This window comes from Oryzias latipes, chromosome 3 (genome assembly GCF_053564925.1).
Source record: "Oryzias latipes strain Hd-rR chromosome 3, Olatipes_Hd-rR_3.1".
In the NCBI taxonomy this organism is placed as follows: domain Eukaryota; kingdom Metazoa; phylum Chordata; class Actinopteri; order Beloniformes; family Adrianichthyidae; genus Oryzias; species Oryzias latipes.
This window is the reverse complement of record NC_136239.1, coordinates 23,415,647-23,434,272: the sequence shown is the minus strand read 5'-3', so window position 1 is coordinate 23,434,272 and position 18,626 is coordinate 23,415,647. Positions and strand designations below refer to the sequence as shown.

The 18,626-nt window shown below is 39.8% G+C and overlaps 1 protein-coding gene across 3 annotated transcripts; it reads left to right on the top strand.

Annotated features, from left to right (window-relative positions):
• The first annotated feature begins 46 nt into the window (after positions 1–46).
• Positions 47–18,238, top strand: scube2 (signal peptide, CUB domain, EGF-like 2). 3 transcript variants are annotated; one of them, XM_020713884.2, is made up of 23 exons: positions 47–377; positions 755–871; positions 1,129–1,254; positions 1,503–1,637; positions 2,314–2,439; positions 2,530–2,646; positions 4,959–5,048; positions 5,645–5,761; positions 5,858–5,980; positions 6,231–6,347; positions 6,459–6,581; positions 6,804–6,920; positions 7,964–8,053; positions 8,183–8,305; positions 8,819–8,986; positions 9,290–9,493; positions 13,640–13,810; positions 14,924–15,091; positions 15,326–15,487; positions 15,559–15,756; positions 16,511–16,663; positions 17,015–17,094; positions 17,366–18,238. In XM_020713884.2, the coding sequence occupies exons 1-23, from the start codon at positions 290–292 to the stop codon at positions 17,510–17,512; spliced, it is 3,060 nt and encodes a 1,019-aa protein (XP_020569543.1). In that variant the 5' UTR covers positions 47–289; the 3' UTR covers positions 17,513–18,238. The 3 variants fall into 3 exon arrangements, with proteins under 3 accessions (XP_020569543.1, XP_020569540.1, XP_078800577.1); XM_020713881.2 differs by having other exon boundaries at positions 9,287–9,493; XM_078944451.1 differs by lacking the exons at positions 6,804–6,920; positions 7,964–8,053; positions 8,183–8,305; positions 8,819–8,986 and having other exon boundaries at positions 9,287–9,493.
• Positions 18,239–18,626: the final 388 nt, after the last annotated feature.

Below are 18,626 nucleotides of genomic sequence, written 5' to 3'. Positions count from 1 at the left end.
TTTTGTGTGTGCGTAACTGTGTGTGTCCTTCACAAAACTGCCGCTCGTTCATTGGCTAACTCTTGAAGCTCGCGAATCACCCCCAACCACACACAAACACACACTTACACACACACACTTACGTTTATGCATGCTCTCATTCTCTTTTAGTCATTCGCTCCTTTTCATTTCAAAAAGCCTCTTGTGAGGCAGATTGACAGGCCAGAATGAAAATGAGGTGGACGCTCTCTCACGGCTTCAGTGCGTACGCGTCCTTTTGAGAAGACCTCTAAACTTGGATCTTATCACCATGGGAGCAATTTGGGCTGCAAGGGACTTGTGTTTGTTTTTGCTCTTGTTAAATAGTCGCCAAAGCGCTGCGCTTCCAGAGATTCGAGGTGGGACTGGTGTGTGAGTGTGCATAAATGCTGTGCTGTCCAGTCGTGCTTTACGCACATTTTTTTGAGTGCGCACTTATTTGAACAATGTGGATCTTTATAGCTTTTTAAGAAATGATTTTGTGTTAAAACAATTTTGGTGCTATTTTAGTGATCTGTGTGAGTTCTCGGTGTGCGTAAAACCTTGTCAAATAGAATTTGTTGGTACCCTTTTCATGCTGGTTCTCATTGTATTTTACATAGTTTGGAGGTTTCTGTTTTATTTTAACTTTTATTCATATTTTCCTGCCATACTTTCTCCCAAAATGTGTTTTTGTGATGACAGACGTAGGCGTTTTTTGGGGGGTTAAAATTAATGCGCGTTTGCTTTTCCACAGATTCATGCGCAGAGGGAAGTGATAGCTGTCATATTGATGCTATTTGTCAGACTTCCCAAGCTTCATATAAGTGCACGTGTAAAGCAGGCTTTAAAGGAGATGGAAAACACTGCGAAGGTACACCTGTCTTCAAATACCTGGATGGCATTACGGACTATAAACATGAGCCACACATTTAAAAGTCTTTTGACATTTTATGTAAACACTGTATACATGAAATATTTATAATTCTATTATTTTTCACTTTACTTTTACAATTAAAATTGATTTCACACAGTTCCTTCAACAGCTTTTTGCTTTATACAATTAAAAAAAACAGTATTATTTCTTGTTTAACGAGTTTCTAAAAAATTTGTTTGGTGTCTACATCCCAGATATTGACGAATGCGATCTGGACTTTAATGGTGGTTGCGTTCACGAGTGCAACAACATACCAGGCAACTATCGGTGCACTTGTTATGATGGATTCAATTTGGCCCATGATGGACACAACTGTCTGGGTAAGGCCGGTCCCTGAAGCACAAAGATAATGACATTGTGTTAAGAGCTGCAGTCATCAGATCTGATGGAGTGCGTGGGATAAGTGGGACATTTCTCACATGTTTAGAAAAACATCAGCCACATCTGCAGTGTTTACAGCACAGAGCAGAACATCTGTAATTGATTTATATGAATGAAATGCTTGTTTGCTATAAGAAATAGTCTTGTGGAGTTGCATAAACTGTTTATTAATCCGAATGTGCCGTAGATGTGGATGAATGCAAGTTCAACAATGGTGGGTGCCAGCACACATGTGTCAACACCATGGGCAGCTATGAGTGTCGGTGCAAAGAGGGCTTTTTCCTCAGCGACAACCAGCACACGTGCATCCATCGTTCAGTGGGTGAGTTCACAGGATGCCTCATTTTTGCCGTTTACAGTTTTGCAAATGAGCTCAAAATGAAACCCATAAAAGATTTTAAAACTTTACAGACTGGGGATGACTTGGTGAGGAGTGGCAGGTTCAATCTGGCCTCTGTTTGTTCTGAATCAAAATGTGGTTGTAAGAAGAGTCTGTATGACCCAGAGCACCAAATAAGCCAATAACTGGAACCCTTCCGTTGATGTGGTCTGTGCTACAGATCAGTGTAGAAAGCCTTTGGTTTGTTCTTTTTCACTCAAGTCAACTTAAATGCCGGTGCTTTGCACTTCACAGGGTCTTGACTGCCCTTTCAAACAACTACAGATCAGGCTGCTGATCCGTGACCCATTTGTGTAAACGGTTTTGCATCTCTTCTCACTTTTAAAACCAATATAATGGGTGAAATAGCAGAAAAGGCTGCTGAACTTTAGTTTTCAAGCCAACTGTAGCTTAATTTGCAGTTTGTTCTCTTCCTCTACACACAGAGGTGTTCAAAAACAATCCAGATGTGGATGTTTTTGGACGGAGCAAGGCCTAAGAACAATCAATGTCTTTGAGGATGCCAGACTAATCTCTCAGCATGGCTTCTTTTGTGCTTAGCAGGTCAGTCACTGCAGGAGAGTTTCATTGTGTACCTTTCTCCCTCTTTGCATCCCAGAGGGCCTCAACTGTATGAATAAGGAGCATGGCTGCGCCCACATCTGCAAGGAAACACCCAAAGGGGGCGTGGCCTGCGAGTGTCGTCCCGGGTTTGTACTGGCCAAGAACCAGCGTGGCTGCACCTGTAAGTGCAAAACACATTGAATTAAAAGGTGCACTATGTGACTATTTGCTCTGCCACCATTTTTTTTTCCTCTTTTTTTTTGTACTCCAGTAACTTGTAACCACGGCAACGGAGGCTGCCAGCACACCTGTGAGGACACGGAGGACGGCCCCATATGCAGGTGTCACGCCAGGTACACTCTGCAACCTGACAAGAAGTCATGTGTAGGTAAGTACTCTGCTCACTATACTTGCAACACTATAGTTGAATTATCTTACTAGAAATATAAAACCAAATAAGAAAACAATATATACTATTTCAACAATATATACCCCCATTCTAAGGAACAAAGCTTTTTTAAGACTGAACTCCGGTAAAAAGCAAAAGGACTCCTTCAAATTGTTATTGTTTCCTGGATGTGAGAGTTAATTAAATCAGAGCTCTGGCTGATAGAAAACCAACGGTTCTGATCTATTTTTTAATGTGTAAGACAACCAAAAGCTTATCAATGTATATAGACAATTGAAGTGAAGCTTAGCATGCACGCTTTTCTTTAAATTTCTGCTGACATTTCTTGTAAAATCAATATAGTGTTAATCAGTATGTTTTTTTTTTACTTTCTGAAAAGTTGTATTGGGTAATTTGTAAGTCAACCTATAAGTCACCATTAGGCCTGCACAATATATCGCAATTTTATCGTTATTGCGATACGAAGGCGAAAATTGCAGTAAATGGTTTCCTTAAATGTGCTAAAACAATCTAATGGCAGCTTGAAGTATTTAACGAATTAAATAAATCCATTTATGCATTTGAACAATCAGATGCACCTCTTCACGTTGTTGACCAATCAAATGGAGCCCTTTTATATTAGATGTAGGGTCATTTGGAGTATAATTTTTAAACAGTTTAAGTGAAATGGAAATATTGTTTTTGTTGTTTTGCTATTTGTTTATATACCACAAGTTATATCGTCATCGCAATATCGCATATCGGGAGTTTTCCTCATATCGTGCAGCCCTAGTCACCATTCTGAATGGTAGTTTGCTTTGATTGGTCAACAAATGATTGAGTGCAGCTCCAAGCTACCAATATTGATGTTAAAGAATGAACCACGCCTGGTTTATCAGTATAAGTTAGTATTTATAATGGGATTCTTTCCTTTTTCATAATTTCAGCTTCAGCTTCCTTTTATCTTTGAAGTTATTTCTATAAACAGAAATAAATAAAAGATTATCAAACATATTCACTCAAAAAATAAATAATTTTTTGCAGTTTCTCAAAATGTAAACTTTGAACTTCAAAACTCTAATATTGAAACAAAAAAATATGAATCAAGGCGTATGATAGACTTTGTGTGGCAAAAAAAGCAGAATTTCAAAGCACATAGAGTATTAGGTCCCACAGCTTCTTTCCTAACTCTCGCATCATTAAACCTAAGCTTTTACCTTCCTCATAATTACTTTCTTATCGCAAAAACATGACATCAGCGGAGCACCAAGAACATTTTCTTCTGCCTGACATCACTAAATGTATTAAATATTTATTACATCAAGTCATAAGAAAGTTATCATGGCTCCAGAGATTCAGATGTTTTCAACAACAAAGAGGAAAGCAACATTTTTATATTTAAACCTTAATATATTTAAAATGTATAAATATATTTTTTCTACTTTTAATAGGACATTTAAAAATACACCTTAGTGAGCAGTTGGTGTGATCCTTCGCCAGATGTTGCAACCATACCATTACAATTTTTTTCAAATAAAAAAAAAGAAATTCACATGCCATGAGAAGTTACAGACAACATTGAAGATTACTGCAAAGCTTGCACACATGACTGAAACCTGCTCTGTCCTGCAGGCCAGGAACGGTTTTTTATGGTAAATTTGGGGATGTACTTTATATAATCTATGACATTAAGTTTTATCAGTAATTAAAGAATAATAAAGTGACACATGTGATAAGTGTTGCACCTTAAAATTACAATTTATAAAAAATTAAAAAAAAAAAACTGCGCAGACAGTTGTACGTGATGGTATCTGTAAATCACCAAAGAGACACAGTTCATTTCAGGAACTCTGCTTTTCCCCTGATTTAAGAATGATGTGGAAACTGCCACTTTTGATCAAAGCCTGGTTTAGTTGATTCCTGCTGTGATGTAACGCACTTCAGAGATGAGGATGCTGCCTTTAACCTCAGAGGATTTTGTTCCTTTCTTGAAGTGAAGTCGATTTTGGTCTTCTCTTGAAAACACAGTAACTAGAAAGAATCTCTGTGACTTGCCCTCCTCTGCAGTATGTGTTATTCAGCACAGCGTTTTTGAGGATTGCAATCGGTGGTCAGATAAAGGGGTTATCTCTCCTTCCAGCATCGGCGTGTGTGAGGTCCAGGCGTGTAACTGCAATACTTTCTCCAGATTCCGATCTGACACACCAAGCCAACACATGCAAAGTGCATGTGGTTTCTTAAAGTTCACTTTCAGAGCTGATGTGCCTGTCTTCATCAAAAACTGTCTGTTTTTCCTTTGTTTTTCGCAACAGAGAGAAACGAGGCCACCACCGAGTCCTCAGATCACAACGCCACGTCTTTCACAGAGGCGGACAAACGCGTCAAAAGGAGACTGCTGATGGGTAACAGTTCCACCCTTCACCTTCAGCTTTTGCCCTGAGCTGTGTTTTACACGGTTGGTGTGCTGAGCTGCCAGGGAGAAACTCTGGTGCGGGAATGGGAGTGATGTCCCGTAAGCCGACACATTCCTCAGGCTTTTGAGCAAACTGTGAAATGGCTACACGCTCAGCGTCTCGCCCCCAGTCTCACTTCAAAAAAATATATGCCTTTGTGACAGTGTGGCACATTTCACATTTGGCTTCTATTTGGGAAGGGCAGCGTTTGAATATTTCCTTGTTTTTTTTCATCAGTCCTGCGATTCTGGGTCATACAATGTATTTTCCCTGTCTCTTTGGTGCTTTATCAGATCACAGACCCACAACAGAACAGCTTGCCACATAAAAAGCTGGTTTCAACAAACTTTGAATTTTGGGCAAAAAAAATGAATAATTTCTAGTACTGGAGTGGATTAGCTGTTTAGAAAGCACATTTCTCAGAAAACCAAATCTTTGTGTTACTAAGGATCAAGTATCTGACATTGAAAAATAAGGCTACATTGCTAAGAAGGAAGGTCATTTACTGTACAAACAGTCACGAGCTGAACGTGTTGTGATTTCAGAGACGTGTGCAGTGAACAATGGAGGCTGTGACAGCACCTGTAAGGACACATCCACAGGTGTTCGGTGCAGCTGCCCGGTGGGCTTCACGCTGCAGCCGGATGGTAAAGCATGCAAAGGTCAGACTCCAGGCAGCACTCTCTAACACACATTTGGCATTTTTCTTTAGAGGAAGTTTCCTTCAGAACAGATGAAAAATAACGTTTTGCCCTCAGACATTGATGAGTGCGAGCACCACAACGGGGGCTGTGAACATTTCTGCAGAAACACGATTGGCAGCTTTGAGTGCAGCTGCAGAAAAGGCTTCAAGCTGCTATCAGACGAACGTTCCTGTCAAGGTATCTGGAAAAGAAGTAGCATTTGAGAAAAAAAAGTAATTGGAAAGACACACAAATCACACTGAAATAGATTTCGTACACAAATATTGCACAGCAATGTTCATTTCTGGATGAATCCAAAAGTTACCTCTTTTACTTGAAGTAACAGGTCAAATATTCCTTTAGAGTCTTTCTGGTTGGGGAATTCCTCCTTCTAATGGTTGCCACTGACTGCTCTGCTATTATGTCCTCTGCCTGATTCTGATTACAGATATAGATGAGTGTTTCTTTGAGCGCACATGTGATCACACATGTGTGAACTCCCCTGGTGGTTTTCAGTGTCTGTGCAACAAAGGCTACACCATGTATGGACTGGCCCACTGTGGAGGTGAGAGTGACTCGAAGAGGTGTTTTACTTGAGAGTCTGGGAGTTCACTCACCGGTGTGTAGCACTTTTGGATAGTGTAATTAGGAAAATGGCCTTCTCTTTTCATCTCAGACATAAACGAGTGCAGTGCGAACAATGGTGGTTGCGCACAGGGTTGTGAAAACACTCTGGGTGGATTTGAGTGCTCCTGCCATCCTGGTTATAAACTTCACTGGAACAAAAAAGACTGCGTTGGTAAGTCACTTTTTTTGTTGCACAATTGCTGAAAACTGGAGGTTTGGGAGAAACATAGGGGTTAAAAACAGGAGATACTTTGAACAGTCTTTTTTTTCCTATTGATTTTCTGTTATTTCTTGCCCTTTTAGTAAAACATTGAGAGTGTAACAATTCAGACTGTCCATAAAACTCATGCTTTTTTTTTACCCTTTGAGTTCTTTTTTTATGTGGTTTTCTTAGAGGCTGAGGGTTTACCACCTGCAAACCCCCCCTCTAAACCTACCTTGAACTGTAGCAAGCTGCCAGGAGGGGATCGCTGCTTTTTGACCTGCAAGTCTCAAGTTCACTTCAGCAGCGGTGAGCTAAACCAGATCTACACGTGCCCCATATCACTTAGCTTTAATTTTTAATTCCACCGTGTTGATTCAGTATTTGTACGACAACTTTGCAAGAGTCACTTCTAGGTCTGCTTATCTGCTCCCTTTGGCTACTCTCTGTCAGAGCCACTTTGGATGTTTTGGTATTTTGAACCATTGTGATCATTGTTCTATATTCCTCAACACTTCATACATTTAGCTTACAAGATTTTAATTCATCCAGAAAGTTTCCTTTGGGAAAACAGTCTGCTTTATGTGTTAGTATTATCTGGAGCAGTTTTTATGACAACAGAAGTGACCAACTAACCCTAAGAGAGCTGATGCACTTTAAAAATCCACTCTGATGAAAGGGGTGTTTTTAACATGTTCTTGTGGCATTTTTCTGATAGTGGAAGCCACATACAAAAAAATTAAAGTTTGAAAATGCATTTTTTACTATTTTTTTATTCAATTCAACTTTGGCTAAAATAACATAATCAAAATGGGAAAACCATTAGGAATCCTTTGAAAATAGATCAAAAAGTGATGGGAGTGGGACTATAAGAAAGTCTTTATTTTTGCTTGGGGACTTTCGGGAATCTGCTTCTTTCTGCTGATGTGATTCCAAATGTTTTTCCTCTGTATCCTTTCTGAGAAAGCTGGAAACAGGAGTCTGACTAAATTATATTGAATAAACACTGCTGTTGTTATATATCAGTGAATTGGCTGAGGTTGCATCACCATGAATTCTGACTCTGGTGTTAAACCAAGTCTAATCTACTGGTCTTTGTTGCTGTGGCTCAGACTGAAGAGGATCATAAACTTAAAAGTGACTTGAGCTTGAACTGATCGATAAAGTCATCAGTGGTACAACCGCTGTGTCTGAAAAGAGGCTTAAACTAAGTCATTTTAGTTGTTTGAACTGTTGTCCATTTCAGTCTGCGGAGAGACTCTTCGTGTTTCTACATGCTTCCTCTGGAGTCTCTGCTTTTGTGACTTTTGTCAGTGTTGGTCTGTGTGTCATGGCCCCTTGTGTGTTTTCAGGGACAGAGGATTCCTACACGGTGACCTGTGGAAGGCCCCTGCCCTGCTTGGCTGACAGACAAAAGGACAGCAATGGCTTGTATTGCTTAGGCAAGTACAAAACCTCTCAGATTTGGATCTAGCTTTCTGCTCCGCTTGACAAAACAACCCAGATTGTTTCTTGTTTAGAGCTGACGGCTTTTCAAAATCAAAAAGACTTTCGGTTCCTCTGCCTTTCAGGTCCAGGAAAACACAGTGTTTCCCGGATTAAAACCACTGCCACCTTCAAGTCTGGCACTGCAAAGTGCAACCTGAAAAGAAGTCCGGAAAAGCTCTGGGAGAACGTGAACTCTGCACGTTCAGGTACAGAAGTTATCACACTGAAAAGCTGTCAGACACCAGACTTTGATGACAGATACACAAGGATTAGAACTGAAGCTCTTTTATGTTTAGCAGTTAGAAAAAATTTTGGGTTTACTGAAAGCTGACAGCATGTGAAGAAGATAAAGCAGGTCTGAAAGCTGCTTCAAAGAACACAACAAACTGAGGGAAAATTGGAAAGACTTGTGGGTACAGTGATGTGGTTTTGAGTGAGTTGAACGTTTTCAAGAGGCACTTTGTCTGGCCTTGACAGAAGAGGATGTAATTAGCTATAGCACGTCTTTCAGTCAGGTTGACTTTGCCATCAGTCAAACAGATTGCAGGACTGTTTAGCATCCCCAAAAGGGGGCTCAGCATGCTGCAACTTTTGTCATTACGGCTGACTCCCCTACCTCAGTCGCGACTGCAGCGTTCTCCAACAGCTGTGTGATTTCACATTTTGTGTGTGTGCCTGCTGGCTGTGCTGTGTGTATGTGTGTGTGTGGTTGTTCACAGACAGTAGGTTTCTCTTCACCGAAAACGTGCAGTTCAGCTACGTGAGCCTGCGCTGCACTTCGTCCGGACGGCGAACCCGCAGCCGCAACAGCAGGAAGGCCGGCGAGGACGACGGCTCCTCCATCACAGCTGAGTTTGAGCTGGATGTGAACCTTGAGGAGGTAACAGGTTGGTCTCTCTGCGCTTCCTGCTGGCCTGTGTGTGACCTTTGCTTCTAAGTCTTAATCTCTTTCACTGCTGTTTGTCTCTAAACAAAGCTAAACACTAAAGTATCTCCTGTTTTGACTTGGCTCCGGTGGTGGCGGACTCTCGGGTTGGGGCGTTGGGTCACAGTGTTTCCTATTTGGTTTCTTTGATTCCCATGTTTCTGGTTTTTGCTGCGGAAGCATGCAGAAACTCTGCAAGTTAAGAGTGTGCACGATAAAAGAGCTGCATCAAAGCAAGTGTGGTATGAAGTGCTTCTCTTAGCAGAGAGTTGTGACCTGAACTGCGTGCGTCGACGCTCAGAGAAGAGGCTGAAGAAGACCATCAGGACCCTGAGGAAGTCCATCAACCGGGAGCAGTTCCACCTACATTTTGCAGGGGCTGACTATGAGCTTTCCAAGAATTTAGGCCAATCAGCAGAACTGCAAGGACACTGTGGGGCCGGGCAGGTGCTGGTGGGAAGGAAATGTGGTGAGTTTGATTCATGCACGTCCTTTCTACTCTGCACAGAAACCACTTTAAAGGTGGAGACGTGCACACAGTAGACCCTTTTAATTGTAATGACCTGCGCCAGTGAGATATATTTCAACAAGTAGCTTTAATGATTGGATTCGTGGCAGGTGTTGGCCAGATGAGTGCCATATTTGGTTTGCCGACATGCTATAATGAGCCGGTCAGAGTGGGACTGCGTTGGTGTGGCAGAACAGAGAGACTGTTGTTGGGGCTCCAAGCTTGTGAACTCTTCCAGTATCTCCCGGGATAAGAGTGTAACATTAGGGGGCCCGTGGCAGGCTTCCTGGAGCCTGTTGCCTTATTCTGGAGTTTTATATACAACTTGCGATTCAGAGAAAGGTAATATACAGCCGTGTTCTGTCAGAGTGAAGTGCTGAAGGCTGGTTTGTGTTGCTTTTGGCCAATGCAACCGAATGCCCCTGTTTTCAGGCCTCCCAGTAAGTTTTCCGCCTGCTGAAACATCTCAAGAAACTGCTGCCAGTCTAGTCTTTTTTTCTTAAGAGTGTGGTATATAAACCATAAGTTTGGAAGACATTTGTTTGCAACATGGATCATGTTCTGTTTTTTCAGCACCTCATTGACTCATTAAAGCCCTCCTGCCACTTCTTGGAACTACTCGACATTTTCTGGCCTGAAAATTAAAAACAAACCCCTTGCACTTTATGATCAAACGCTGAAGCGATCTTATTCCCATCTTTTAGATGAATGTCTTGATTCCTTAACTTCCCCCTGCTTTGTTTTCAGCTGAGCATTAAGCAGTCCATTGGCCATGACAGGGGTGTAGACATGTAATTTGGGAGAGCAGCAAGGCGGGGTCTGCAAGGCATTCTTCTTAACCTCCACTTCTTTAAAGAAGCTATATTTTCCCCTCCTCCACCACCTCCCACTCTGGCTTAATGCGGAGTGCAGTTGAGGCCTTTTCAGTTTGCCCATTCCATTGAAAACCTCATTTGGGGTTTGTTCCCACTCTTTCACTCCATCAGAGAAAAATGCTCTTCCCTGTTTTTCTTGCACTGATGTGTTTGGGTACTCTCACCAAAATCTTTTTATGTTCATGTTTTTGATTTGTTGCAGCTGAAATGCCTCAGAAAACGGGTTCAAACGCTGGGTGTTTGTTTGCAAAAGCTTAAAAAAAAACATTTTTAATGAAGGCAGCACGTCTCAAATCTTTTTGGGCACCGATTGTGACTATTTGTTTGAACATTTAGGGATGTTTAGGAAGTGCCGTTGATTCAAGCTGGCAGCTTGAGTGCTGCCCCCCTGACGTTACCCCCACCTGGGGCCACTTTGCATGACCCCAGCCACTACACTGCTAAAGAGAATTGACTTCAGCCACACCATGGGAATCAATTAGCATCAGCTGTTTGGGCCTCTGCGTGATGGGTGCACGCAGAGATTGGTCTGAGCAGAATGGGGGGATTCAGAAAGCTGACCCCTTTTATTGGGTTCAGCTCCTTACCACTGTGATACCGTAGTGTTTTCCTATGTCATCAAGTAGGCAAGAAGCGGGGACTTGAATAGAGGTGAAAGGTCTTTTAAACCTCTTTGGGGCCATCAATTGGAGTACTCTATAGAAGTGTTCTTTGCATTTGAAAGGCTTTCCCTCTGACTCTCTCCTCTTCGCTCACTGTTTCCCCTCTGTCAAATAAAAGCTGGGGACAATGCGACGATGGCTCCTCATGGTCTTTCAGAACAAACAAAAGGTTCCAAAAAATGAACTGCTATTGATAGAATTACATTTTCCTTCTTTGGAGGGAAATCCAGAAATTTGCTGAGCTGTGTATAATGGCTCGGCGCTCAGGCTTTTGTGGATCCCAACTTTTTGATGTCCCTCTCCACTCATCTGTGGCACATTTTGCACTAAACCCAAATTGATTTAAATGATTGTTTTTTTCCCCCTTTTAAATTCTCAAACACACATAGTAATTTTCAGATTAATTAGAGGCATTTTTGGGAATCAAAGCTAAACTCATTTTGGGTCCTATAATCAAGTCTTTGCGTTTTGTGAGATAAAAGGGAAATATTTCCTTTCATTTACCTCTGGGTTTGCTTGAAAGAGAAGAGGGTGAGAAGTTTTCTGTGTGATCCACAGCCACGTTATAGTGTATTAATCCTCAGGAGGCAGCGGTGAAGCAGTAAAGGCTCTTTTGTTCTGATGAATTCCGGATAAGGCTGAGTTAGAAAAACACACAAAGCCTGAGCACTAGCTTTATTTTATATGCACAGTCCACACTTGTCTACTGTGTGTGCATGTTGTGATCAGTATCCAAGCTAACTTTAAAACACCGAACGCAGGATGTGTGTACAGTCAAACATTTTGCCTCAACAGAAACAGTTGGTGGAGCAAATATGCCGCCTGAAAATGTGTTTTTAATGTACAATAGTATTCATACTTTAAATCTTAATTCTTGTCACTTTTTTGTAAACTTTAATAATACATATTCTCTAGATTACCAATATTATCAGCCCAAAATATTAACAGTTTGTACTCTAAAAAAAAAAGTAATTTATGACAGGCTCATATTATTTAAAACAACTTTATGTTAAACGAGCTCATGATTTTAATTCCAATGAATACTTTAATACTTATTCTAGTCACTAATACATATTCTAGCATTTCCTTGGTTAAAACATTTTTCCTTTTTGGTCATTTCAACTTCAAATTCATGACAAATTCACATAAAAAATTATGATAATAACTGCAAACTGAAGGATTTAGCTTTAGATGTTAAATCATCAGTTATCCTGCAGTTAATTTTTCAGTCTTAACCCTGTCAGGCGTTTTAGTCTGGTTATTTGTAAGCAGTCGTCTTATCATAAAGGCAAATCCTACAGATTCAGTCAATATATACTCATCAAATATTTTTCTAACGCATTGGTCTAAGTGACGGACAAAAAGAGTTTTAAAATCACTAAAAGATTAAAGTTTACCCATAGAGGTATGTTGTATTCTTTCACAAATTTTGATAAGTATGTTTATAAGACGTCTTTAAAAGAAAAAAAAACTTGCAATGTTACTTTAAATAAGTGTTAAGGCTTTCATTAGTTAAAACACACGGGCTAATTATTTAAAAATATATGTTTATATATATATATTTTTTAAAATTTCCCTAAAATATTAAATGTCTAAATCTTTGGCATTGAAGGAAAAAATGTATTGTTGGCATAAAAAAAGCCCCTGGTCTAGAAAAAAAAAAAGGGGGGGGTTTACCTCTGCCCACTTTCAGTTTTTTCAGTTAACTTACAAGTGTAGAAAGCTATGATAGGTTTGTAAAAGTTACTGGACTGGGTTTATATGTTCACCATCCACCACCTTTGGTCTGCTGCACACATAAACTTGTAACTATTGGCAGAGCTTTTCTTATTTAAAGTACCGCACACACAGAGCCCTGCTGGATCACTAGAGGCAGCTCACACCTGTTTCTTTTATTATTCTTGACACTTAATTCAACTGCTTTATTCATTATGTTTATCTTTGGTGAGGTTTGAACAGCTGGATGCTTTGTAGCCACAGGGGAAAATGGACTGGGTGTGTAATACATTGACTTTCTCCTCTAAGGTTACTGTTGATCTCAAGAACTGTTCTGTGTGCTGAGGTGCATTATTTCAAGTCGATGCATAGCAGTCTGTTTTGGGTGTCTTATCTTCAGTGATGTCAGATGCTGATGAGAGTCATAGTGCCTGATGAGAATTTTTTCTTGGTGAACATTCTGGATATTTATTTTCAGCTTAAGTCCACATTAGCGAGTGGATTTTAACATATAGCACAAAAACTCCCTAAAGTCCCCTTCCGATAATTTTTTGATCTATTGAAAAGCGTTCCCAGTTGTCCTTTCATTATGATTATATAGTTTTCAGCCAAAATAAGAAAGAAATCGTCACAAATAAGCTGTTTTCCCTACGGCATTCTTTTCTTTTGCTTCTTATTCACAACGATTCGAATAAAGAAATGCTCAGAAATGCTGTTTTGAGCTTAATTTTTTAATATATGTCCTCCATCATTAGAAAAGTGCCACAAGAACTTGTTAAATACACTAAAACACATTAAAAAAATCAAAGTTGATCTTTAAACTTTGTGTTTTTCTTCTTTTTCTTGTCTGCCAGTGAGCTGTGGTGCGGGGACATATTATGACAGTGATCAGAGGCGATGCATTCTGTGTCAAGCTGGGACGTTTCAGGACGAGGAGGGACAGATGTCTTGTGAGCAATGTCCTGCACCTGAAGGACGAGAGGCGTCTGGCGTGGTCGGAGCGCGAAACCTGTCAGAGTGTGGAGGTGAGACTCAATGATGACCTTCACTTCATTTATTCGCAGTAAAAATGTTTTTTTCAAGTCAAGATTTCTGCAAAACACTGTTGTCAGTTGATATTTCTTCAGAAGGATTGTTTTTAAGAGATCGCAAAGATGATAAAATCCATTCAAAATGTGTGGAATTGTCTAGCAAACCACTCTTTGAAGTCATTGCCTCTGCATCGTGGAAACACAGCGCATCGACATTGTGGTTTTCATCACCTTAAGAAGCTGTGATGTTTTTTTTTTTTTTGGCCAACCCTGCTCAAACTCTTTCATAACCATTTTAGAAAGGATGTGTAAATACAAATCCATCACAGATATGTTCCCTATGGACTGATGAGAGCTGATCCCTCATGTCTTCTCCTATTTGTGCTAAACCAACCAGCTGCTGGCTGTAGTTTTAATGGAGTGTTCAGTTAGCGTATCTGTCCTTTTATCTGATTGTGAAGACAGACTTCAGTAAGCTGTGCAACTTAAACATTGTTTGAAAAAGCCAGGACGGGCTCAACATACACATAATGTAAAATCAGTAACAAATAATCAAAAGAAAATCTAACAATAGTTTTAGAAAGTCCATGAGTTAAATAGGTGTTTGTGGATTATGCAGGAAGTGCTGGTGCTTCGATAAAGATCTGTCCTTGGCAAATTTTCTGCTTTGTGTAAACCCAAAGAAGCTTGAGCTCAGGTAAAAAGGACATGTTTAAATTCAAAAGGTGAACGCCTCCAGGCTTCTTCCAGTCCTGGAGGAGCCACTATGAGCCCTCTTATCACAGGCACTTTGTGGCTGAATCCCAGATCCCATCTCTTCCATCAGACTAAACAAGAAGGCCAAGAAGGCGCCAACTTTGTATTAGTCATTTGCGAGTTGAGGAGTGTGGATGAAAAATGGCAACAATCCATTAACAAGTTGCACCATAAAAACTCGAATGGAATCACAGAAAATCTCGTCGAACGTCCCTCAGCAAAACTCAGTATAAAAAATGTGAACAAATCCAAACAGGGAGGTACTAAAAGTGTTGTTTCAGCAAAAGTTTTACTGTTGTTTTTTTATGAGTTCACTGTCTGAGCTGAGCAAACACTTATCTTTGTGATCAGGTCAGTGCTCCCCTGGTCAGTACTCCCATGACGGCTTCACCCCCTGCCTGCTGTGCCCACTGGGAACGTACCAACCTGAAGTGGGACGCACCTCCTGCTTCTCCTGTGGGGGCAACCTTGTCACCAAGCACAGTGGTGCTGTCACATTTCAGGAGTGTGAGACCAAAGGTAAGAGACTCATCTGCGCTGTAGTAACCTCATTTTCAAGGAAAATATTTTATGTTTTTGTTGGGACTTAAATTGTTACTGCGATTGTGATTGTTTAGATTTTGCCTTTTTTTTCATTCTAATTGACCTCCTATCTCAGATGGGAGTTGAACTCTGCTGCCCCCTGCAGGTGTTGTGTGCTCTTCACAATGCCTCAAAACATTTACGCTCTGTTTCTGCACTTTGTTTCTTCAGTCCAGTGTTCTCCAGGACATTACTACAACACCAGCACGCACCGCTGCATTCGCTGTCCCGTCGGCACATATCAAGTAGAGTTTGGCCAGAACTACTGCAGCACCTGCCCAGGAAACACCACAACAGACTTTGATGGCTCCACTAACATCATGCAGTGCAAAAGTAAGCATAAGTGAAAGTGTCAATAAAAGCTGTGGGAAGTCAACCTGCTAAAAATCGGAGTCTCTGCACAGACCGACAGTGTGGAGGAGAGCTTGGGGAGTTTACAGGCTACATCGAGTCACCCAACTACCCAGGAAATTACCCAGCCAATATCGAGTGCACTTGGACCATCAACCCGCCCCCCAAGCGAAGAATACTTATTGTTGTACCTGAAATCTACCTACCCATTGAAGATGAATGCGGGGACTACTTAGTAATGAGGAAAAGCTGTGAGTTTTAACATTCAAGGCATGCTAAGATAACTAACAAATAGGGGTGCAACGATTCATTGATTTAATGGATACATCGATTTTTGTTTCTAGGATCCAACCAGATCAATCTATCAGAGGCAAGTTATTAATCAAATCGACCTATACCATTATAAAATCGTTTCGAAATGAAATAAGTTGGTTACATTAATATTGGAAAATACTGTTTGAATTGAGACACGCTGTGTTTATTTTACTGTAAAAAACGAGTCCAGTGCGGACAACACACACGTGATGGCAGCAAAAATGATCAAGCCATCATTACAGTCTAATGTGTGGAAACACAACAGTGAGCTGAACTTTATAAAACTAAAATGTGAATGGATTTGCCATTCATTCTTGTTTACTTGTTTGTACACATATTTAATTTACACTTAATTATCTTGTAAGAAATACAAAGAAACCTGGAAAACTTCACTTGTACTGTTCAGTATCCAGGTACTATGACTGTGTGAGTCACATTTTTGGCTAAAGTCATCATGGATTGATTTTAGTTCAGTGAAATGAATCATACCTGGATCATTCAAAATGAACCAATATTGACTATGAATCTGATCGGCAACTAGAAATTATGATACAAATCGAATCGTTGCTCGAATGAGTCGTTACACCCCTACTAAGAAATATAGTACACATCCAGATGCTTGTTTGATGGTGGCAATCCTATTTTAAGTAACTCAAAGATATCTGCCTTTGTGCACACACACACACACAGCTCTGTCCAACTCTGTGACGACTTATGAGACATGTCAGACATACGAACGGCCCATTGCCTTCACCTCCCGCTCCAAAAGGCTGTGGATACAGTTCAAGTCCAATGAGGGAAACAGCGGAAGAGGATTCCAGGTCCCTTACGTGACATATGACGGTAACCATTTGTTCCTGTGGGATTATCAAAATAAAATCATATTGTTATTATTCAATACCGTTTTGCTTGTTATACTTTTATTTTTCAAATAAGTTCAAAGCTGCTTAAAACATTTGTAATTATATCGTTATAATTTTGAATAAATGACAGGTAGAAAAACTTTTACTTTTTTTCGTTCCCTCAAACGGCAGCTTTTTTAAAAATTGAGCTGTAATACATTTTTTTCCCCTCAAAATTTCTGTTAGTAAAGGAAACATTAATAATAAATTAGGGTGGGGTTTGAAACATGAGGAATATTTCAATGGCATAAATGATGATATTGTTGATGGTAGGTATTTCTTTTTTCTCCAGAAGACTACCAGGAATTGATTGAAGACATTGTTCGGGACGGACGGCTTTATGCATCGGAGAATCACCAGGAAATTCTGAAGGTATTTGGGCTTTGCGTTGTGTTTATTCCTAGTCTTTTGGCTAAACTCTCAAAATCTCAAGATAAACAAGATTCAGAGTAAACGCACAGTTGTTAAATCAATATTTTTCAATCTATTTCTTCTTAAGACGATTTTGATGGTTAAATAAATACGAAAGGCTATCTACTAATGACATTACGACCTCTGTTGGACAAATGGACACTTACAATGTGGGACTGTGATTTGGCTAAATAAATGCATTTAACATTAATTTTGTGAATTCTCTCAACAGGATAAGAAGCTCATGAAGGCATTGTTTGACGTGCTGGCTCACCCACAAAACTTTTTCAACTATACGGCGCAAGAATCAAGAGAAATGTTCCCAAAATCCTTCATCCGCTTCCTGCGTTCCAAAGTCCTGACATTCCTTCGCCCATAAATGCTGCACCAGGATTTTCAAGGGACTGTCACACAGATTGGTTGGATGTCATGTCGACGAATATGAAAAACAAATCAAAGCAAATCCCTTAAGTAAAATTAAAAAAGCTATTGAAACGTCAGCGCAGGACTGAAGTACATACCTTAATTTCAGGAGTGCTGAATACATGCTGACAGAATGGGACTTTAATCTATTGCACCACAAGGAGAGACAAACTTGGTGGGCGAACAGACATATATTGAATGTCAATGGTACTGTACATAGATTGTATATCTAGTTTTAACAGCCTTATTTTACTGGATTTGATGCATTTATGACAGAAGTACTGCAAAATGTAAGAAACTAATACAGCACAACTGTTTTCTTGGGAACACTAGCACTGAAAAGAGGTAGTCTCGCCACAAAAGCATTTATTTTGATGACTGTATTGTATATGATGTAAAAAAAGTGTTGAGAGTTTTAGCTACAGATGTTGATGACCCATGTGTTTGGTTTTCCAAGGTGTCTGGATAAACGTAATGGTTCTATAAACCCCTAAGCTTTTCCAGCTATTATCTGCTTTCACGTCAGTCAAAGATGCTTCTGTAGACACCCTGAGATACTAAAGCATGTCATGTCTGTTTCTATGAAAAGTCCTGTAAAATGCTGCTGAGCTACTGACCCATCTTAGATGCGATGTGTATGTATATTTTATGGTTTTGTACATCTAATAAAATTGTAAATAAAGATAGGACTCATATTCATCATTTCCTTAATTACCAGAAAAGAACCTTATTGTTTAGTGTGCACAAATTTCATTTGACATTAGAGTTTAGTATGCAACTGTTTGTCTATATTTGTCTGCTTAAGAAAAACACCAAATAAATCATTACTTGATTTAACTTGCAACACATTATTTAGCCAAAACAAGGTGCATTTTTTAAAGAAAATACAAATATAGGAAAGCTTATGCAGCACAAAAAATAGACCAAGTAACAAATTAAACATAAAAAACAAAATCAGTTAAGGTTAAGCTTTTTTTTATTTTAGACAATTATTAAAAACTTTGCTTCAAATGTGATGACTTTTTTTAAAAATAAATATGTAGTAAATCTGTGTTGTGTGCAAGATACTT